At 36.7% G+C, this 23875-nt stretch overlaps 1 protein-coding gene across 2 annotated transcripts in view; it reads left to right on the top strand.

The window, feature by feature from the left end:
- Nucleotides 1-23875, top strand: part of LOC149772822 (midasin-like) — a 270606-nt gene that overhangs the window by 46949 nt on the left and 199782 nt on the right. For both annotated transcript variants that reach the window (XM_089947241.1, XM_089947240.1), the window contains exons 21-30: nt 1731-1806; nt 9405-9673; nt 10808-10986; nt 11676-11767; nt 12987-13103; nt 18608-18754; nt 19216-19360; nt 19869-20148; nt 21110-21245; nt 22694-22969. In XM_089947241.1, coding sequence (XP_089803367.1) covers nt 1731-1806; nt 9405-9673; nt 10808-10986; nt 11676-11767; nt 12987-13103; nt 18608-18754; nt 19216-19360; nt 19869-20148; nt 21110-21245; nt 22694-22969 — 1717 coding nt within the window. The remainder of the gene's footprint in view (nt 1-1730; nt 1807-9404; nt 9674-10807; nt 10987-11675; nt 11768-12986; nt 13104-18607; nt 18755-19215; nt 19361-19868; nt 20149-21109; nt 21246-22693; nt 22970-23875) is intronic.

The following is a 23875-nucleotide window of genomic DNA, read 5'->3' as shown; positions in this document are numbered from 1 at the left end:
GCACACTCATTGATGTGTCACTTAGCTTAAATTACAGACTGACGACCCTTATGATTTTGCCGTAAGTCTAACGAAAATGCCCCTTATAATATGGACTAAATACATAATAAAAGCACAAACAATCTACTGAAAAATGATTGTTGCCAAAAAATCCGGATAATTGGATTATCTGTGTTTGATTTGGATCTAGGTTTCATGGTAGAATTGGTGGAATGGGTCAGGGAACCAGACTAACTCTACAGCAATTAGTACCACAGATGTTTTAAACTGCACATATTTTTTCTTGCGAGGTGTCTGTATAATCAAATGGTTGATTATGGAATTTTGAAAATGGCATTCAGCAAGCGATGCATATTGAAGACAAAACAGAAATTAAGCCTCTTAAAAAGTGTTAATAATCAGCACAGACGAATAAAAAGAAATATTCAGATTCTTGTGAATAAAAGCAGGAAGGGACACAGTTATGTTTATTGGACATCACATGTGAATTTGAGTATGTCTCATGGGGGAAGATGTGATTGCTGTTGTCATATTTAATCAAAAAAATATTCTCCAAGACTTATGTCAAGTTGAGAAATAGTAACAAGCCATTGAGCTGCATAGGGTTTAGAACTGAAGTTTGTGCAACTGTGCTAGTGGTAAATAAGGTCTGTGTGCACTTTACAAACTTTACAGTTGAACATAATGCTTACCATCAATGCATGTTTCGAATACTGAATTTTCAAATTTGTTTTCCAGTTTTACAATAACATTTTATGATATCTTGTTACACCTTACAGAAAACTGCTCAAACTTATGGATAAAAATCAACTGCCTTTACTGAGATGGTCTCATCAGAGTGGATTCAAGATTTAGTGTTGCTTCTTTTTCTATCAATTATTGTGATAATTTAAGCATAGTTTAAACATACATAGTACCCAGGGAAGGCACTTTTTTGAGATGGTCTCAACAGGGTGGATTCAAGATTTAGTGTTGCTTATTTTTCTATCAATTATTGTGATAAGTTAAGCATAGTTTAAACATACATAGTACCCAGGGAAGGCACTTTTTTGAAAAGTTGTGCAAGGGTGTTCAGATTACCCAAACAGTTCATATGAAAACAATACAAAATTCTAAAATACATCTACGGGTGACTATTCTATATTAAAAATGCCTTCCTTTGGTCCCATGTATATTTTACTAGAACAGCCCTGGATAATTTTCTTCAGGTTGGTAAACAAAAATACACTTTTATAATCTGGGGAAAGGTCAATATTTTGTTTGACATTAATAAATGAAAACAATGCTGTAACTTTGGGAGAGGTCAGAAATTTGATGACATGGGGCACTAATATTTCTTCAAGTGGGTAAATTGAACACTGAAAACACTTGAAATTTTGTAACTTCAACACACTAGGAGGAGTGAGGCCCATGACAAGCTGGCCAAAGGTATTTAATACTTTTCGTACTTATGGATGGGGAATAGGTACAAATAGTCAGGCTTTAGCTAAGGAAGGCAGCTGCTGAAATGTAAGTAAATAACACAGGGCACCGTTTGATTCAAATGTGTAAAGTCAACATGAACAGTTATCAGCTGGTTGAAGTGGGTACTGCCCAAATACTAACTAATGCATCCAATCTGTATGAGACCAAGGAAAACTTGCAATTTTAGAACAAGTTAATGCTTTAACTCACCATTGCTTCTTTTCTTTCATACAAATCTTACATACATGATGTGTTTGTCTCTGCAGTTTGAGAAGTCTGTGTAGAGCCCTTAAGTTTGCTGCCTCCAACCAATGTGGAACTGTAGCCAGGTCCCTTTATGAGGTAAGTCTAAAACTTTGTTATTAGTGTATATCCAGAGAAAAGTGAAAGAGCTCAGAGTTCATTCTTTGTATGTAATGCATAATGTTGTCATATCTGCCTTTCCATATTTTGTTTCTGCATACTAACTTGAGTTCTCCACTACCTTCATTTTCCAAACTTTCTAAAAGTACATGGGGACAGAAGAAGCATAAATATTGTTATGCATATCTGTATTTTCTATAACTTCTTTCTGGTATTTGATTTTCTTTAATTTTCATATTTTGTATTCCTGGTCGTAAACTACAGAATATTTGTTGTTATAAGTTGTGTGCATAATTCGGTTCTGTTGAAAACACAAATCACATAGGATCTATAAATAGTTGTTTACATATGTGTTGACAATTAATAATAATAATTGTAATAATAAGACTGAAAAAGGCACCTATGATGTATTTTCTCAGTGACTGATGGGATATGGAAGTTTTGAGAAGAATTTTGTGGCTTTCCTATTGGTTGCGTGAAGTCATGTGAATATAGTACATCATGACTTAGTACATCATAAATCAATAGTGTATGTTGTCATATAGGGTCCATTCCAAAATACAGTCACAGTTTACATTGTATATTAGCAGAAAGTTAAGCATTCAGTTTCATTCCAATTTCTGTTGTCATCCACACTTTTTGTGTTCCTGATGCAAGTCTGCAGACTTATTTTATGTTGTACTTTGATATTTTTTGAGAGTAAAAACATTTGTTTGGACTGTTCAGTATTGATTGAAAGTGCTCATTATTTTGGACAATAATATTATTTGGAATTGTTATAAATTAATCAAAAGAGCTATGGACAATGTCATCTTGACAATGTCACAGTTCATGGAGGACCAGCACGTTTCTGGTATATGGGACTTTCTATCGTTTAGGACTTCCAAAGACTTTTATAAGGACAAATTTGGATTCACTTCATATACTAAAAGTTCCTCTCACATGTTTCATTTATCACTTTAATAATTAAATTGTTTGTTGAATTTTACAAAACTTGTTGGTTTAGCTCCTTTTCTGTTACTTACGTTTGTGACCATAAGAATTGTAACAATATTTAGGGAGTAAATTAGTCAAAGGCCAAGTTCACTGTGATTGAAAGAAATAAAAATGGTATCCACACAGTAACATTTGTTCTACATTATATGGACTGTCATGTGTAGCCTGTCTTGTGCTGAAAAATAGACCCCACATATGGCAGATGCATGATGACTGTGACAGTGGTAGAGGCTGGATAAAGGGGGACAGTGGTAGAAATTGGATGAGGGAGGACAATGGTAGAGGCTGAATGAGGAGGACAAGGGTAGAGGCTGGATGAGGGGTGAAAAATGATAGAGGCTGGATGAGTGGGGACAAAGGTAGAAGTTGGATGAGGGAGGATAATAGTAGAGACTGAATAAAGGATGATTATAATAGAGGTTGGATGAGGGGGACAAAGAGGTTGTTTGAGTGGGGACAATGGTAGAGGTTGGCTGAGGGAGAATAATGTTTGAAGCTGGATGAAGGGTGACAATGGTAGAGGCTGGATGAGGGGTGACTGGTAGAGGTTGGATGAGGGAGAATAATGGTAGAGGTTGGATGGGGGGACAATGGTAGAAGTTGTATGAGGGAGGACAATGGTAGAGGTTGGATGAGGGGTGACAGTGGTAGAGATTGGATGAGGGGGGGCAATGGTAGAGGTTGGATGAGGATGACAGTGGTAGAGGTTGGATGAGGGAGAATAATGGTAGAGATTGGATGAGGGGGACAGTGGTTGAGGGAGGACAATGGTAGAGGCTGGATGAGGGGTGACAGTGGTAGAGGTTGGATGAGGGAGAATAATGGTAGAGGTTGGAAGAGGGGGACAGTGGTTGATGTTGGTTGAGGGGTTACAATGGGAGAGGTTGGATGAGGGGTTACAATGGTAGAGGTTGGATGAGGGAGAATAATGGTAGAGGTTGGATGAAGGGGGATAATGGTAGAAGTTGGATGAGGGGTGACAGTGGTAGTGGTTGGATGAAAGGGTGACAGTGGTAGAGGTTGGATGAGGGGTGACAGTGGTAGAGATTGGATGAGGAGTGAGTATGATAGAGGTAGGATGAGGGTTGAGAACAACAGAGACTGGTTGAGTTGGGACAATGGTCGAGGTTGGATGAGGCATGACAATGGTAGAGGCTAGGTGAGGGGGTGACAATAGTACAGGCTGGATTGGGGGGCAATGGTAAAGGTTGTATGCTCATGCATTTCTTCCACCTCACTTTACCTATCTTCTTAATATTCATATGACTTGGTAATGTATTTAGTGGAGAAAGGTTTTGTGCACACTGCTGTTTTATCACTTATATAGTAATAAGCATTATTTATTTGTGCAAGTGAAAGAATTTGGTTTGTTGTCTTCCCAAAATGTTATTAATACTCTTGTCTTTTAGAAATAGACCATGTTGGCAAAATGTTCAAAATGCAAATAGCTTAATTCCCCCCACATGCTTGAGCTTGGCACTTGGACCTATACGTCAGTATGATTTGGAATTTTTGTTGTTGTGGATGAGCTGTAAAACAATCAGTACAGTCCTTATAATGCCGTTCCAGCCAGCTATACTCAACAATCAGTGACTGTGATTCTGGTACTTACGTGAGATGGGCCATATACCAGGTGGATGCACCTTGGTATGCAGGGCTGTATGGGGATCCAGTTAGTCAATCCATTCATTTCACTTGATGCATTAACCAGGTGGTTACCGAGCTGACCATCCACACTGAGTCAGTTGTCCTGTCGGAACCATGCTGACCACCCAGTTGATAGCTGGGCCATCCTGTATTGCTAATTAATGAGCTGACTGGCCAACATGCATTTCATTCCAGCAAGACAAAACTGTTGCACTTGCCCAGTCACTGATGTAACCACTGTCTCTAATCTTTACAGTTTATCATTTGGGGGATATTAAACAGTACACAGGGATGATGGCACAGAAAAAGGAAACAAAAGTTCTCATTCCCCAAGCCTCCTATAAACCTCTAATGACACATCCTTGCACAAGTTCTTTGGTTTGGTTTATCATTTTCACTCTCACTTCCTAACAGAATTAGGCCTCAATATCATATTATGAGTTTTCAACAAGATCATCAGCTATGTTCATCTCTCTCTTTCTGTTAAAATCATCTTCAGCAATGACATATCTCAGTGACATTCCCCAAATACACATTATAAGTTTATCTTTGGTCAAGATCAGAAGTAATCTTTCGTTTTTCTGTCAGGGTGTCAGATTAATTGGGACAAGTCAAGCCTCATTCCATGCCATCATTTTGTCCACCTGGGCATGGAATTTATTACAAATCTCAATCTTGTTTACCGCCCTCAGTTGTGCACAGCAATGGACTATTGAGCGTGCTGATTTTTGACTGGAAGTGGATCGTCATGAGAGTTTTTTGCAATTCCTGAGACTACTCAATGCACTGACAGGTCTGATTCTTTTTGGCAGTCTTTTCATGCACCCTTTGCACTTGGCTTTACTAACCTATGGTGGCATTCCATTTTTGTCAGCGAGGTTAAAACATCATGATCTTGAATGAAGTAGTTTATTTCCTGCATCAGTGGCACAACAAAAATTGGTTGATCGTGGGAATTCCTTCAGAAAACCCCCAGCGAGAAATTACAATCTCTATGGAAGCCAGCAGATAGAGTTGGGGAGTCCATCTATTGCCCAGTTTCAGCAGGGTGAGTGGCAAATGCAGGCCTGAAGAGTTTTAGAAATGAATGCAAAGCATTTCATTTCCGGAAGAACCATTTATGTGGAAAGGTAATCCTCATTATGTCAGACAATTCTGTGATGTTCACCTATTTCCGCAAACAATGGGGAATGAAATACCAGATCTTTGTAGACTGGTTTGGGATTTTCTGTACTGGTTTGCACAGATGATTTTCTGTTGAGGAGAGAATGTCATGAGCTAAGTGGTCCTCCACTTTGAAGGTGTAAAATAGGAAGTGACATGTCTTCAGGCACTGGTGTAAGAGTAACATTGAGTTCCTTTTACCGGAATTGGCTAACTTATTTGTCTGAATCTTTCAGGAGAAAACGTTAGATTCCATTATGAGAAAGGGCTACTAATCGATAATATCAGACACATTCAGACATCACGGTAGGGTGGATATAATTGTGTTAACAATTTATCAAGCCAATTATGCAATTATGAATTTATTAATCCAAAATTACAAACTGTTTCCCAAGAGAAATCTGTTATGTACTGACTTGGTTCAATTAAATTCAATTTGAGCCCTTAGGCAGCACCTCTTTAAAGCTGCTATCATGTAAAACATGTTTCTTTATAGGTCTAGATTAATTACATAGGGTAAGCAAGTTGCATGCCCTTTTGTTTGACCTGAACTATCAGCATTTCAGATCAAACAGTTATGTGGCCCTGACGATGCAACCGGGTTCCATAGTGAAGAACAGACAGCCTTTAATCGTTAGTCGAAGAACCTCAACTGTCCCCTCTCCAAATCAACCCTATCCAAATTAACCCTCTCCAAATCAAACCTCTCCAAATCAAAGGATGCATTGAAGCTGAAATCATTTTATGTGCTCAAACACAGAGCTGGGAGAGAACCAGCAAAGTCCTAGCATAATGGCTGAAGTGGGTAATACACTTAACACACTCAGAGATCTCAAGAAATTAGGTATGCCTGATAAAAAGTTTCAGCTCATGAAATAAAAGCTATCTCTGCAAACATTGCATTCAAATTGTATGTAGCAATCCAAGACAAAATAGACGCAGTTGGATGCCACATGCAGTCAACCGTGTCCCACTTAAATCTACCTGAACTAGCTTAGCAGAGATAACAACTGAAGCAGGTAGATCTGGTGGCTGTAGCTCAGACCATCACCAGACCAGACCAGCTTAAAGTCTGCAAAGTCTTATTAAAGGCATAGCACAGCATTTTTTCCTGGATTCACATGGTGATTTACTCATTAAGAAAAGTTAATTGCTTCATTTTCTGCTAGAGACCTGGATGACCAAGGGGTCTAAGGTGCTTGTGTATCTCACATCTGTCAGCTTGAGTTTGAGTCTCAGCTCAACTGGTGTGTGTATGTGAGAAAGCTTGCAAATAGCTTTTGATGGGTCAGTGGTTCTTCTAGGTTCTTCCTCCATCATATAGCCTATCATGTGTTAAAAAATGGCCTTAAACCCCAAAGAACTACAAAATCCAATACATAGATGCTGGCTGAGTTTACTGTAAGTAAATATGTTTCTACAAGAATACTTACCAGATCTCATTATTATTAAACTGTCCCACATCTCCCTGCATTCAAATACCCAGTCAAGTCATACCAAAGACTTACAAAAATGGTACTAACAGCTGCCTCGCTTGGTGCTCAGCATAAAGAGGTTAGTGTTAGGACTGGTCGGCCTGATGTCAGGATAATGTGGCTGGGTGGGACATCATGCTACATGTCTGCGGGATGATGCCCCGGTGCTAGACATCACTATAAATGGTCACACTGCAGACATCATAGCGATATGACTGAAAATTGTTAAAGCTACGTTAAAAATCCTAATCTCACACACACACACATGCATGCACGCACACACACACACACACTCCTCTGCACATGCAAGCATCCTCATTAAGGTATCGATCAAGCAAACACTGGTGAAAAACTGTAGCCACCCAGTGGTGGTAAGGAAGGTGAAGGCGAGGATTGGGGAAGAGTTTCTTTCCTTTCTTTATATGGAATATAGCTGGGAAGGAAAATTTGTTTATCTTTCCATGTTTGCTAGATTTAAGAGGTAGCTGAGCATGTTTCTAACTTTATTTGATGAGGTATTTGTTTTTGGAAATGCATAATTTAATTAGGAAGTTAGCTTTTTTTAAAAAGTAAATTATATTTGTCCAAGAATACTTACCCAATCCCTTCCACTCTTCCCCACAAATAAGAGTATTCTTTTGTTGGTTTTGCTCAGGGTTAAGTTTGTAAATAACTGGTATTAAGGTGATTATCTTGGGCATATAATTTGTAAGAGTTACTCCTCTTCGTCAGTTTTTATACAGAAGGAAAGATGAATAATTAACTTTTTGGGAGGATGGATTTGGGAGGTAGCGAAGTTTTTTTCCCAATGTTAATATGATTGGGTGAAATTCTTGGAGAAACTTTATTTACAAAAATATTTCCTTTCTTGGCAAGTAATAATAAGCTGCCAGAAGGAAAATGTGTGTCCAATTTAATGTTGAATAAAGTGTAGAATTACTTTGCAGAGGAAAATATGTGTCCAGTTTTATGTTGAATAAAGTGTAGAAGTTACTTTGCAAAGGAAAATGTGTGTCCAATTTTATGTTGAATAAAGTGTAGAAGTTACTTTGCAAAGGAAAATGTGTGTCCAATTTTATGTTGAATAAAGTGTAGAAGTTACTTTGCAAAGGAAAATGTGTGTCCAATTTTATGTTGAATAAAGTGTAGAAGTTACTTTGCAAAGGAAAATGTGTGTCCAATTTTATGTTGAATAAAGTGTAGAAGTTACTTTGCAAAGGAAAACATGTGTCCAATTTTATGTTGAATAAAGTGTAGAAGTCACTTTGCAAAGGAAAATGTGTGTCCAATTTTATGTTGAATAAAGTGTAAAAGTTACTTTGCAAAGGAAAATGTGTGTCCAATTTTATGTTGAATAAAGTGTAGAAGTTACTTTGCAAAGGAAAATATGTAGCTTGTCTTATTTGGAAATGATTCAAGTGTAGAAGGGGAAAAATAATGTCTGAATATTTTCAGAAAGGCCAGGATAGTAGGGCAATATGATAAATTCAGCATACATATGCCACATGTCAAAGGTATAATAATTTTGGTTGCTGGAGAAGAGAGATTCTGATTCAATGGTTTTTTATATTATTTATGTTTCAGAAAACATTATTTGTCTTGCCTATCAGTGGTGAGACAACAATGGGATTTATGTTAAAGTCCTATCAGTCTTGTCTGTGATTGTTGAGATAACAATGTGATCTACACGAGATCTGTCAGTCTTGTCTAATTGGTGAGACAACAGTGGGAATTATGTTAATGTCCTATTGGTCTTGTCTCGGAATCTTAAGATAACAATAAGGTTTGTGTTAAGGTTCTATCTGTCTTGTTTTGGAATGGTGAGACAACAATGGAGTTTATGTTAAGGTCCTATAGATCTTGTCTCAGAATGGTGAGACAACATTGGCATTTATATTAAGCTCCAATGTGTCTTGTCTCAGAATGGTGAGACAACACTGGGGTTTATGATAAGGTCTTATCTGTCTTGTCTCAGAATGGTGAGACAGCAATGGGGTTTATGATAAGGTCCTATCTGTCTTGTCTCAGAATGGTGAGAGAACAATGGAGTCTATGTTAATGTTTGTCCTTGTGGTTTTGGACTTGTACACCTTCTTCAACAGAATTTTTGAGATATTGTTACAATAATTCATAAGATTATATGCTACATCATCATGGTGCCATTCATAGACTAGATGCCACCTTCTGCAGAATTCCTTTATAATACAAATGTAAGTGCAGGATATACTAATACTAACACTGGCCCAGATCCTAACCAGTGACCTTTTTCCTCATGTGCTGTGTTTTTATCATCAGAGCTTTTGCCTGAGTTTTCTGACAGAGCTGGACAGATCCTCTTACCCTGTCGTGGACCAGCTGATCTGTCAGCATATTCTGGGTGGAAAATCCAATGTCAAATCCATACTCAAACAACCATTACCCAAGCCACCAGATGTTGAACACCTGCAGTTTGAGGGCTATTGGATCTCAAAGGGTACACTGGAATCCAGAGTCCCAGATAACTATGTCCTGACACCCTCTGTCCGAGCAAACTTGAGAGATTTGGCACGAATAGTCTCAGCAGGGTAGGTTTATATTTTTTAAGTTTCAGTAGCGTAGATTTATTTTTTGGATGTCAGTTTTGTTTAATGTTACAAAATATGTGAGTTGTTGATACCTACGTTTGTGGATTTACCTTCTTTACAGGCAGAACAACCTTCATTGGATTTCAAGCTGTGTGGTTTTGAGGCAGCTATGAAATTCACAAAGTTGATACACTGCTATAAAATGTATTCACTGCATTGTTTTAATGGTGATAAGGACCACGTTAGGGAAAATGTAGGTGATGTGGCAGGTACCAATAAGTCAGATACCTATGGCAGTAAGCCAGATACATAGATCAGTATGTCAAATACCTATATCACATACCTATATAAGTATGTCACATGCCTGTGTCAGTCAGTCAAATACCTATGGCAGTAAGCCAGATACATAGATCAGTATGTCACATACCTATATCAGTTTATCACATAGCTATATAAGTATGTCACATACCTATGTCAGTAAGTCAGATACCTATGCCAATAAACTGAGCAAATTATAGAGACCTTGTTTGCATTATCTCAGCAAGGTAGGTTCAAACTTTTTGAAATGTTTTGACTTTACAAATTCTCCAGTTGTCTTCATGGAGTAACATGAAATTACATATTGTAAATAAAATTTTACATTGTGGACTACAGTTAGATATTTATTGATTAATCTTTCAAAAATGTTTTATTTTTTTTCCACACATTAATTAAAAAGTACGGGCACCTTGATTTGATGGAGATAGGGAAATACCAGTGTAGTATGGTTATTTTAGGAATAAGGTTTACAAAGGTCTTTACAACAATGACAAAAAAATTAATTCAGAGGTTTTCAAATTCTCCCATTTACTGTGAAATAGTGGTGACTAATTACTACGTACTGCGCCACTATTTTGTTCATTAAATTAGTGAAAACATGTTTGAAATAAGGCTGAAAAGCCAATAGGGCCATAATGCATTGCATCACATAGGTTGGGCACATTCTGTATGAAATGTACAACTAATTAATTATATGTTGTTAAATATCCCACATGTAAGATCAGATTCTTCACATGTGTGCAAATATTCAGTTACTGTTTCCATTGATCAAAAAATATGGTTTTAGTAACTTTAATAGTCTTCATTCACTTCTAGCAATACCCCGGTACTTCTGCAAGGTGAGACCTCAGTTGGAAAGACCAGCCTGATAACATGGCTGGCCCAGTCCAGTGGTAATGTCTGTGTCAGGGTCAACAATCATGAGCATACAGACATACAGGAATATCTTGGATGCTATGCTGCAGATGACAATGGAAAACTTGTCTTTAAAGAAGGTAATTGTCTTAGCAGATGGAAAACTTGTCTTTAAGAAGGTACATGTCTTAGCAAATGGAAAACTTGTCTTTAAAGATGGTATGTGTCCTAGCAAATGGAAAACTTGTAATTAAGAAGGTACTTGTCTTTCCAAATTTGAGAAACACTTGAGTGAATTATGAAACATTATAATTTAACTGCTCATTTATATTTTTATCACCAAGTATAAAAGGAGAATTCTAATTTAAATCTTACAAGTGGGCTTTATGTAGAGCCTTGAATATCTAATGATATTTTATAATTTTTGCAGATATTTCTAAACTGGTAATGCACAATATCTTTATTAATAAAATATTAATTGTAGATTTTAAATATCGTATTTAGACACATGTTGAAGTAACCATATCAAATACTTGCAAAAGTTGTTAACCTTGATTGTTGTTAGGTTTCTTGTCAAGAGCAGATTAAGCACACAGAAGTAAAACTACTCCAGAAACAATTGTGTACCGTCATGGAAAAAAATGAAATGGGTCATGTTATTTCTATTTTCTAGATCGAACATGTTTTATGTTTAAAATTTGAAAATTGGTTCTACAGAAGTGTGGGAGTACCTAATTGCCGTTACAACATGTTCTTGTTTGACTTGTTGGGACTCTGAAATTAAGAAACTAAAATAAGTCATGTTTGTAATTTTTTACTATTAATGTAGGTGTGTTGGTGGAGGCAATGAGGAAGGGACACTGGATTATTCTGGATGAACTGAACTTGGCCCCCACTGATGTCCTTGAGGCTCTCAACAGGGTAACTTGACTTGTTCATCTTTGCATTGTGTGCAATAGCAGATATAGGGATTAAAGTTTCAGTTTTCTGGCTCCAACAATGTTGTCACCAAGTGTAAAGTTTTTTAATTTATGTCTCTATATTTAGAGAGCCACAGAGGCTCAGTGGCTTGCATGTTGGACTCTTAACCTGGATGATGCAGGTGTCAATCATGTCATTGGATCAGCCTGAAATGGAATGGCTTATGAAAATACTTTACTTTAATTACCTTTAATTACCTAGCTTATTGTACCCACCTTTCTTATTGACTGACCAGTTTAAAAATTTAGCTTAGCAAGAAGTTGATGTAAAAGTTTTAATTGTTCTGTTTTTTATGCTTACTGTCTAATTAAAATTTCAAAGGTTGTGGGGTCATTGATAAAGTGCCATCCATACCTTTCAAACCTAAAGTAATTGTGGAACAGGCCTTATTTAAATTTTTGTCTCAAATGCTGTGTTTATGTTCCAGGCCTTTATTAAAACTCTGTTCTAAATATTCTGTTGGTAATTATGGATCAGGCCTTAGATAAACACTGTTCTAAACACTCTGTTGGTAATTATGGGTCAGGCCTTAGATAAAGTCTGTCCTAAATGCTATTTTGGTAATTAGAGATCAGGCCTTAGATAAATTCTGTCCTAAATGATGTGTTGGTAATTAGGGATCAGACCTTAGATAAATTCTGTCCTAAATGCTGTGTTGGTAATTAGGGATCAGACCTTAGATAAATTCTGTCCTAAATGCTGTGTTGGTAATTAGGGATCAGACCTTAGATAAATTCTGTCCTTAATGCTGTGTTGGTAATTAGGGATCAGACCTTAGATAAATTCTGTCCTTAATACTATGTTGGTAATTAGGGATCAGGCCTTAGATAAATTCTGTCCTAAATGCTGTGTTGGTAATTAGGGATCATACCTTAGATAAATTCTGTCCTTAATGTTGTGTTGGTAATTAGGGATCAGACCTTATATAAATTCTGTCCTAAATGCTGTAATTTTTTATCAGGCCTTAGATAAATTTTGTTCTAAACAGTGTCATTATGTATCAGGCCTTAGTTAAATTTTGTCCTGAATACTTGGTAATTATAGATCAGTCATTAAATAAATTCTGGCCTGCATGTACGAGATTCTTTATTTTGCCATAGATCTGTAAGAAGTGAAACAGATAATTGTCGACTTTATTTACCAATTAAATGTTTTATAGCTTTTGGATGACAACCGAGAGCTCTACATCTCTGAGACACAAGAGACAGTGAAAGCTCATCCCAAGTTCATGCTATTTGCTACCCAGAATCCACCTGGACAGTATGGAGGCAGGAAGGTATTTACAGGCTTTTTAAAGCTGTTATTAATAAGAATAGTTCATCAGTCAGATTGATTCTTTTCTTGTAAAATGATCTTTGATTTCTACCAGTAAAAAGTGTATACCTTTGTAAATAGTCATTCACTTTCATGAAGTTATAACAATCTCTTCCTCAGACAGTGAGAGGCCAAATGAATTTTCTTTAATTGTAAGATTTTTGACAATTGTTATTGTTAAGACAAGTTGTATCTTTATAAAACAGATCTAGTTTTGACAGCAGCAGCTGAAAGGATGCTATTTACTTTGCCTGCATTTGAACCTGATATTAAAATTTAATTTTTATTTTGCATTGCTGTGTTTTGTTTTAAGACACATGTCAGTATTCTGATAAAGCACATGTCACTATGTCATTATTTGTATTAAGGCACATGTCACTATTCTGATGAAGCAAATGTCACTGTAGGTTATTGTTTTAAGACACATATCAGTATTCTTATAAAGCAGATGTCACTATGTCAGTATTGTAGCAAGGCACATGTCAGTATTCTGATAAAGCACATGTCACTGTCAGTATTGTTTTAAGATACATGTCAGTATTCTGATAAAGCACATGTCACTGTCAGTATTATTTTAAGACACATGTCAGTATTCTGATAAAGCACATGTCAGTGTCCTGATAAAGCACATCAATATTATGATGAGGCACATGTCACAGGGTGCTGCTGGTTTGAGAATGCCTCCCACACCGTACTGCCATGCACAAATATAATTAGCAAGGAAATGTGTCAGTCAAATGTTCAGTTCAGATCCCAGCCTAATGCCAGGAGGCAACAACCTCAGTTTTGGAGGCAACCTTACAGGGGAGGCAAAATATTAAGTTTTTTTTTACCTCCAAGCTTCCTGACTCTAGACATTGCCCACAGATGGCCTACTGGTATGCACCTGACTCAGTTTCAGTTTTGCTAGATCACCCTATTTCCTCAGAATGAATGGATGATCCACTTCATTTTGAAAGATTTTGGATTTAATTTATCCAACGTCTTTCCTCCTCTCCTTTTCATGTACGCACTTTCAGATTGGGAGAAGGATGTTTCTACAACAGGAGATAAAGTTGCTCGTCAACAAACAGTTGGTAGGGATTGTGCAACGATCACTATCTCCAGCACTTTATTCCAGGCTTTTTCTTATCCAGAAAGTGAACAGCAAGTTGAGGCTGACCATCGACCTGAGTTGCCTCAACCAATATGTTATGCCATCAAAAGTAAAGATGGAGACAGCATATTCTCTCTAACAGAAGGAACAAGTGTGCAGTTAGTCTTGATCTGACAGATGGATACTTTTATGTCCATATTCACCCAGCTACATGGAGATTTCTGTTTTACTTATTTTGACATAGCTTATCAGTTTCAAGTCCAACCCTTTGGACTAAACATCAGTCCCTGGGCTTTTTACCAAACTCATGGATTGTGTTGTTGCCCTGTTCTGGTCAACTTCTTGTACAGCGACGGCAGTGTACTTGAACAACATCATCCAAAAATATATGTTAAGTTTCATTCTCTTCAAAGGCAGAAACATCTCCTATCATTTTTGAGTAAACTTGGTTTTCTAGTGAACTGGCAAAAGTCTGATCTTCTTCCATCCCAGTGTTTTGTCCGAGTATGGAATTTCTCACCAACCTCAATTTGGTATTGCTCCCTTACGTTCACATATTCAGGATTGTCAAACTTATTGAGCCTATTACCTACAGGACTTGGATTTCAGCAAGAGTGTTCTTGCAGTTTCTTAGATTATTCATTGCAGTGATGGACTTGATCTTGCTTTTTTATGAACCCCTTACAGATGACCTTGCTAGCCCAGTGGCATCCCTTTTCAAATCTGATTGGTTAAAAAGTCATGATAATGCATACGTTTTGATCATTCTTGCATCCTTTGTGCAGCACAGGTTGGCTCAAGATGGATTCCTCTGGAGAAACCCAAAACAGAAATGAGAGTATGTAATAACACCAGTAAGTATGGTTGGGGTGCCCACCTGTTGCCTGACTTTACTATTGGAATCCTAGGGATCTTCCTCTCCATGTCAACCTTCTCAAAATGATGGCTGGCATCAATGCCTTTTAGTTCTGGAAGATCAGCCCTTGGGGGAAAATGGTCCTAATTATCTCAGAGTTTTGTAGTGGTCACCTACCTTCTTAAATTGGGCACCATATTACTTGACCTGTGCATTTTGATTTGGCAGTTTCGATGTTGGTGCAAACAACTCCACATCAACTTACAACTCAGGTACTTTCCCTGCAGACTCAATGTCCTGGCTTACTATCAAGAAAGAGTCAGTCAGTTTTTCTTTGGATTTACACAGTTGGTTTTCATCTAATGAAAGATATTTTTGCAGCAAGGTGGAATCAGTTTCAGACCTAGTAGCTTGGGCCATAGATGCACTATTAATCTGTTGGGAGGTGTTGTGCACCTTTCTTACCCTACCATGGTCTTGGTACTGAAAATAATCCAGGAGTTGCAGGCTCAGAATGATTCTGATAGCCCCTCTCAGATTGGACAAGTCTTTGGTCGTTGATAGACTCGATCTAGTGATAAATATGCCTATTAAGAAGATTGATGCCAAACTGAATCCTCTCAAACAATTGCAGGTGTTTGACACCTGTTTATACTGTTTTCCTCTTCATGCTTGGTTTTTGGCTTTTACTAGGACATCATTGTGAGAGACCGAAAATCAATCCATTGATTATGGAGAGACTTTATGAGCAAGAATACCCTCCACTCTGATGGCTGATGAGGAAAAGTGGAATGTTTTCAGAGCAGAGTCAGAAACATCATCTCTTTCAGTGCTTCAGTCTCTCAACTGGCCAACTTTTTTCTCTAACTCTGTGATGAAAATCAGTTGGCCCCCATTATCACCAAAGGCTATTGCTACACAGTATCTAACACATTCCAGAAAAATAGCAGACGTGATATTGGTTATGATTTGCCAATTTTGACCTGAATAGACCAAAGTCCCTCACCCTGTTTCGAAAATGGAATCAGTCCAGGGTTTAACCTGGCTCATTTCAGATGGATTAGAGCCTTTAGCCCGCACTTTGCTGAGTCTAATATCTTACAAAATACATCTCCTGATAGCCATAGCTTCAGCATGCAGTGAGTTACATGCCCTTTCCATTGATTCAAACTCTTTTCAATTCAAATTGGATGGTTCGGTGGTCTTTTTGCTGCAACCAGGCTTTGTAGCCAAAAATAGGTTACTATCAGTTGGCAGTGAAGAAGTTGTGAGATGCTCCCTTTCTTCCATAGACGCAATGAGAGTATCATTAATGCAACACTCTGTTTGTGCCTCAACTACTACTTGAAGTGCACAGAGGCAAGTTGTGGCCCAGGCAAGTCACTCTCACCTGGTAAAAGCTGGGAAGCATTATATCATTCCTAAAAGCCTGTCTTCATGGCTGTAGTGGGTCATACACTCAACGTTTGCTGAGGTTTCTAAATATCAGAGTTGCCTCATGAAGATTTCATCTCACAAAATTAGTTCAATTGCTGCAAGCATTGTATTTGAATGTAATGTTTCAATCCAAGACATAAAAGAAGCCAACCTTCTGTTTTTTTGTCCGTGAGATTTAGCTTCACAGAGACAGAACTTCTTTAAATATGATAGGTATGGTGTCAGCTGCTGAAATGACTGTGAGACCCAGCTAAAAGTCAACATAGCCTATTAGCTTTGATGGATTGGCCAGTGAAATTTTGTTGGCAAGAAGATTTCACCTTCTTAACCAGATATAGGAATTACAGGTCACCTGATAAGTTGTGTTGCACATCAGATTAGGAGAACAGGTTATAGTTTGCAGGGGGAATCCAGCTGCTTATCCGTAAAAGGAAACTTGAGGTATAGGTTGGATGCTCAGCATTCCATATTATCTATTCTAACATCAGTGTGATAGGGGAATACTTTTTAAAGGAGAAAGTAAATTTTGTTTCTCCTAGAATACTTTCCTGATCACATTACTTAAAATCCTTCCAACACACTGCCATGTGAGCATCCTCACTAACATATTGCTCAGCTTTCAAGCTAGTGACACTTGATGGTGGCAAGGGTGTGTACTGGGCATGAGTTATTGCTCTTTGTCTGTATGAGATAGAGAAGATGAAATTTCATATCTTAAGTAGGGCTGGATTCCTGAGGTATCCTGAGGGATCAGGTTTGTGTCCCTAACTTTAATGTGATCGGGTAAGAATTACGATTGGAGAAAAATGATTAAAAGTTTGCTTTCATTTAGGATCTGTTTTTGGTCATATGTTCAGTACATTCAGTCTGCCATTAAATGGAAGTGTGCATTTAACAGTGTATTACATCATTTTCTTTAGGTGTACTCATTTTAAAAGAAAGAAATAAAGGTAGAAGGTACACAAGTACTATGCGACTGAGTGACAGTATGAGTTTGAAAAAAATATTTATTAAAAAAATCTTGTAAATCTTGTTCCATAAATCCAGTTGGACTAATATCACTGCATTCTCTTGTACTAAATACACCACATAGTAAAAAAATGTCAAGTTATGCACAAATACCTGTCTTACGGACTTTGCATAAAATGGGGCCAATTACCAGTATAAATGCCATTATTTGAAACAGCAAGAAAATTGATACCCATGAAAAGAAATGTATTGAAAGTATTTATGATTACTGGTTTGTCATTCACTATGTATTCAAACAGTATTCATAATTACTGGTTTGTCATTCATTATGTATTCAAACATTATTCATGATTACTGGTTGTCATTCTTTATGTATTCAGACAGTATTCATAGTTACTGGTTAGTCATTCACTATGCATTCACACAATATTCATGACATCTCATTAGTCATTCACTAAGTATCCACAGTTATCATGATATCTCATTAGTCATTCACTGTGTATTCACACATTATTCATATCTCTTTAGTCATTCACTATCTATTCACACATTATTCATAACATCTCATTAGGCATTCACTAAGTATTCACAGTATTCATGATATCTCATTAGGCATTCACTAAGTTTGCAAAGGGAACAACAATGCATTGCAGTGTTCATGATTACTGGTTTAATAGTCACAAAAGTATTCAAACAGTATTTTGCTTACTGATTATTAATTCAGTATGTTTGTAAAGGAAACAATAATGTGCATTTCATAGCATTCAAGATTATTGGTTAGTCATACAAAGTATTCTCACAGTATTCAGGAATTAAATGTTAGTCACTCACAGAGTATTCTCACAGTATTCAGGATTAATGGTTAGTCACACAAAGTATTCTCACAGTATTCATAATTACTCGTTAGTCACCCACAAAGCATTCAAGCAGTTTCATGATTACTAGTTATTCATTCACTAAGTTTGTAAAGGAAACAACCATATGCATTTCATTTTCAGTTCAGTGTGAGAACTGTTTTATTACAGTTTGACTTAATGTGTACATTCTATTTATAATGGTTAAAATATAAACATCCTTTTTTAAACTTTATTGTGGTCATACATTTCAGATGCTGTCACGTGCTTTCAGGAATCGTTTTATTGAGCTTCACTTTGATGATATTCCAAGTGGGGAATTGGAGATCATCCTACACCAGCGATGCTCAGTCCCCATGTCCTATGCCAAGAGGATGATAGCTGTTATGTTAGATCTTCAGGTATTTTTATGTGCCAAAAAGATGATGCATTTCATATTGACACTCCTAGGGGTAAAAGATAAGATGCTGTATTATGTGAACAGACAGTACATTCTTAGCTGCTGTGATATTATCTGTCTGTTGTGTACCAATAGACTAGTATCAGTTTGTTTGTATTATGTGAGCCTACAATACATTCTTGGCTGCTATAATTTTATCTGTCATGTACAGTTATACTAGTGTCGGTTTATTTTGTACCATGTGAACAAACAGTACATTCCTAGACGCTGCAATATTATCTGTCCATTAGGTTAATATCTGTGAATACATGTCTTTGACACTGTTTTTAGTCATAGTTTCTTGTCATGAAATGTTGCACAAATGGTCATGTGAGTTTATCATATGATAGAGAAGTTAAAAGATCAAATTTTCAAATTGGCAGAAATTTCCAATTTTTTTAAATAATGCAATTGTATTTACAGACCAGAAGAAGAGGGTCTGGTGTGTTTGCAGGGAAATCTGGCTTCATGACTTTGAGGGATTTGTTTCGTTGGGCAGAGAGGTACAACTGCCCTGAACTTCCACCGTCTAAATTCTATGACTGGGACAAACATCTTGCAGACCAAGGTGAGGGATATAAATTTATGTTTTATCATCCTTATGTACAACTTTTTATTTCTAAATTTATTATTTGATGTCTTTTTAAATAAAGTTGAGGGTATTTGTTCGTTTATATTCTACATATTAAATTAACGATACTCTAAACTTAAGAATATGACTGAAAAATACATACAAATTTGGTCACCCCATTAGCTGTGATGTTGGTCAGTGGAATTTGGTCACTACTTTATCAGTGATGTTTGTCAGTGGGATTTGGTCACCTTAATGATGTTGGTCAATGGGATTTAGTCACTCTCTTGGCAGTGGTTCTGGTAAGTGTTATCTGCCAATGATGATGTTGGTCAGTGGTCCTTGTCTAAACTAGTTTAGTAAGCAGCATACTTTGTTAAAGTTCACAAATCTGAAATGTTTTGCTCATTTGTGCCAAATGATTGCTATCTTTTTCTTTAACAGAAAAAAGTTCTTAAATATAGAGAGAACCTTTCAGTTTGCATATTGCTTCTGTATAATTTAGGGTTTATGCTTCTTGCTGGAAGAGTACGAAAAACAGAGGAGGGATCAGTCATCCAGGAAGTTCTGGAGAAACACTTCAGATGTAAACTGGACCCCAGAAGTCTGTTCACCCTCACACCAAACACACCACCCACAAACCAGTCTATACTAAACACAGTTCTCAGTCAATCAGCTGAGTCTTTTCAGCATGTTGTTTGGACATTTAACATGAGAAGATTGGCTGTTTTGATTGGGCAAGCTATTAAATACAAGGAGCCAGTCTTGCTTGTTGGAGAAACTGGGTAAGTAACAAATAAATGAAACTTGAAGTAGGTTTATTTATTGTATTACACTACTAATGCTTGCATTCAAAGTGCTTGCAAAAGCTGTGCAAATTTATTTTCATAGGTCTGAGTTTTTAATAAAATGCATAACTGAAAAAACAAGCTAACAGCCTAGGTCCTTTCAGTTGCAGAGTCCTGGTCAATGAAATGAATTAGACTTACCTTTTATACTTGGAAATTGTGATGAATCAGCTTATCAATCATCTGACTTTGTTATGTATTTCTTTCATTCTGTATTGTGGGCTCAACTTATATCCATGGTTATAGGTTGTGATTTATGATAATGATCATTTTCTAAACAAGATGTCTAGATAGTTAACTTTTATCCACAGTTGTAGGCTGTGATTTATGGTAATGATCATTTTCTAAACAACATGTCTAGATAGTTAACTTTTATCCACGGTTGTAGGCTGTGATTTATGATAATGATCATTTTCTGAACAACATGTCTAGATAGTTAACTTTTATCCACAGTTGTAGGCTGTGATTTATGATAATGATCATTTTCTAAACAACATGTCTAGATAGTTAACTTGTATCCATGGTTGTAGGTTGTGATTTGTGATAATGATCATTTTCTAAATAAGATGTCTAGATGGTTAACTTTTATCTATGGTTGTAGATTGTACTTTAAGTTAATGATAATGATAGCTTGTAAACATGTTGACATGGTCTTTTTTCCTTTGAATGTTATGGAAGCATACTTATGACCCCTGTTCTAGTTATCTTTGTATAAGGTAGAGGTAAACAAAAATTATTAATTCCTACATTAAGTTCTGTCTATCCAGTCATTGTTGGAATCAGATATAATTTGAGAGGAGTCATTTATTTATATTAATCATTAGAACTACGAAGTGCTCATTGACTTTTAGACCATAGAATTGTAACACACTAATATTACCATCATCATTTATTTGAGATGTGGGAAGACTACAGTATGCCAGATATTTGGAGCAGTATACAAAAAGATGCTGCATACCATCAACTGTCATCTTCACACAGAGAGTGCTGACTTTCTTGGAGGTCTGCGACCAGTCAGGTCACATGTTAAAGAGGTAAGTGCTGACTTCCTTGGAGGTCTGTGACCAGTCAGATGACCTGTTCAAGAGGTAGGAGCTCATTGTTTTTTTAAGTCTGTGACCAGTCAGGTAACATGTTAAAGAGGTAGGTGTTGACTTTCTTTGAGGTCTGTGACCAGTCAGATCACCTGTTCAAGAGGTAGGTGCTACCTTTTTTTTGAGGTTTGTGACCAGTCAGGTGACATGTTAAAGAGGTAGGTGCTGACTTTCTTGGAGGTTTGTGACTAGTCAGATCACCTGTTCAAGAGGTAGGTGCTGCTTTTTTTGGAGGTATGCTTCAGTTAGATCACATGATTAAAAGGTGCTAAATTTCAGAGAGGTCTATTAGATCACATGTTAAGGAGGCAGGTTTTTGAAGAAAAAAAATTCTTATGCACCTTTGACAAAATCTATTCTGGCAACTGATCCCATCAAAACTTATATTCAATGCTAAAAGCCACTTCAGTTAGTACAAAAGATTTGGATTGATTGGAAATTTCTTTACATTTCACATTTTCCTGAAGAAAACATTGCAGGTAATGCAAGGTCTTTTAGTTTTGTCGTAAAATTTTGTGTAAACATATCAGATCCGATTTGAATAGAGATCAATATTTTTACAGTAGTTAAGTGTGTTTCATATCAGTTAGGTCCTACACATATCAACACCATGTAGATCTAGAGATAACTACAGTATAACCTCTCATACCAGTCACCTCTTTAAATCAACAAACTCAAATATCCAGACAGGGTCTTATGTCCCTTTTTCTTCATTTCATCACAATGTATTTCAGTTCCCCTGAACAGCTGGTCTCCTTACCGAGCCAAAATTTGTCCTTCCTCTTGATGGCTGTGTGAGAGAGACTGTTCCAAAGGAGTGTGATATAAATAGAACTTATTATATACTGTAATAGGGAAAGCCCTTTGTCTTGATCAGAACTGTTAGGCAGGAGCTCAGCAAAGTCTGAATCCAGTCCACAGATTCTGATGCTTAGGTGCAAATTTCCACACAATCATATTATATGATGCATTTTTTATCTCTCATATCTCACCAGAATATAATATTGGGAAAAAGGATGTTTAATTGGCATAGTTAATGTAACATAGCTATAAAAATATGTATTAAACTGTTTTTTTTGCCATTGGAAAAAGCATTAAAAGTTTTATTTACTGCAAAGAATTTGTTGTCAATATACAGCAAAGAATTTGTTGTCAAAAAAAGGATTATTGTTTATAGGCCAGCAAAGAATATATTTCAATAATAAATCGTCCAATAATTGTTAACATTCACGATGATGTCATAAGCATAAGGTCAACATGTACAGTGTCAGTGCATGCACCCATATGGGATAGGTTTACCCCATGTGGTTTTCTCACATACGCAAACTGTATCACTCATATATTGGAAGGAGACATACCAAAGTTTCTCTCTCTTTCACTATTTTCAGGATGGTTCCAAGGAGAGTAAGCTTTTTGAGTGGGTTGATGGGCTTTTAGTGATGGCTATGAAAGAAGGTAACATGTTCCTGATAGATGAGATCTCACTGGCTGATGACTCTGTACTGGAGAGGTTAAACAGTGTGCTGGAGCCAGAAAGGACCCTACTGCTAGCAGAGAAAGGAAGTGGAGATGGAGGACAGAATGAGGTTGAGGAAGTGGTGGCCAGGAAAGGGTTTCAGGTTTTTGCCACCATGAACCCTGGGGGTGACTTTGGCAAGAAGGAGGTAAGTATATCAATCTGCATATCTCAAGGGTGTATGATGTTGAAAATGAATATAATATATTCACCACTAGTTATTTGCATCAAAAGACAGCTGTAAGGGTTGTGGGATTACTGTCCAATGGAAAACATTTCACCATTTCATTTCCTTATGGCAACTGGTTTTCTGTTTAAAGGAATGTAGAATTTGCAAAACCTGCACTTTCTTGATGATTTGTAGAGCCATGATGGCTTTGGACATCGCATTTTAAGGTCATGACTCTCTGTTTACTTCAGTTATTTTTCCATTGACATTGTCCTTTTTACGTGTTTATCAAGTGCTTCATTTAAATCAGCTATAATAATTTTGTAGTATCGTGGTGAAAGTTTAACTGCGTTAATTGGTGTCCTACAAGGGTGTTGGTGTAAAGAATTTGTGTCTTATCAGGGTTTGGGTTAAATGGTGTCTTATGAGGGTCCATAGTATTTTATTCTCATATTTCTATTGATCTGTGATGAATTGGTGCCCAGTAGGAGATGAGTGTTGTTTTTAATCCTCGCATTCCTAAATATTTAGGACTGTATTTACCAGTTTGGAACACTCATAGATTTTGTCTATTTTACCTGTTGCAGCTGTTTTACTATCTCACTTAATGTCAAAAGTGGTTTAATTGGTTGATTGCAACTTGTTTTTTATGACCTCATCACAGTGAAGTCATAATTGTATTCCATTTTTCTAACAGTTAAATTTCAGTTATAAAATTATATGTGTTATAACAGTTTAATTTCAGTTATCAAATTACCTGTGTTCTAACCTTTTAATTTCAGTCATCAAATTAATTGTCTTTGTTCTACAGTTTAATTTCATCAGATTACCAGCGTTCAAACAGTTCATTTTCAGTCATCAATTTACCCGTATTCTAACAATTTA

Source organism: Sinohyriopsis cumingii, unplaced genomic scaffold (assembly GCF_028554795.1).
Source record: "Sinohyriopsis cumingii isolate HCF-2022 unplaced genomic scaffold, ASM2855479v2 utg001164l, whole genome shotgun sequence".
NCBI lineage: Eukaryota > Metazoa > Mollusca > Bivalvia > Unionida > Unionidae > Sinohyriopsis > Sinohyriopsis cumingii.
This window is presented reverse-complemented; position numbering and strand designations above follow the sequence as displayed.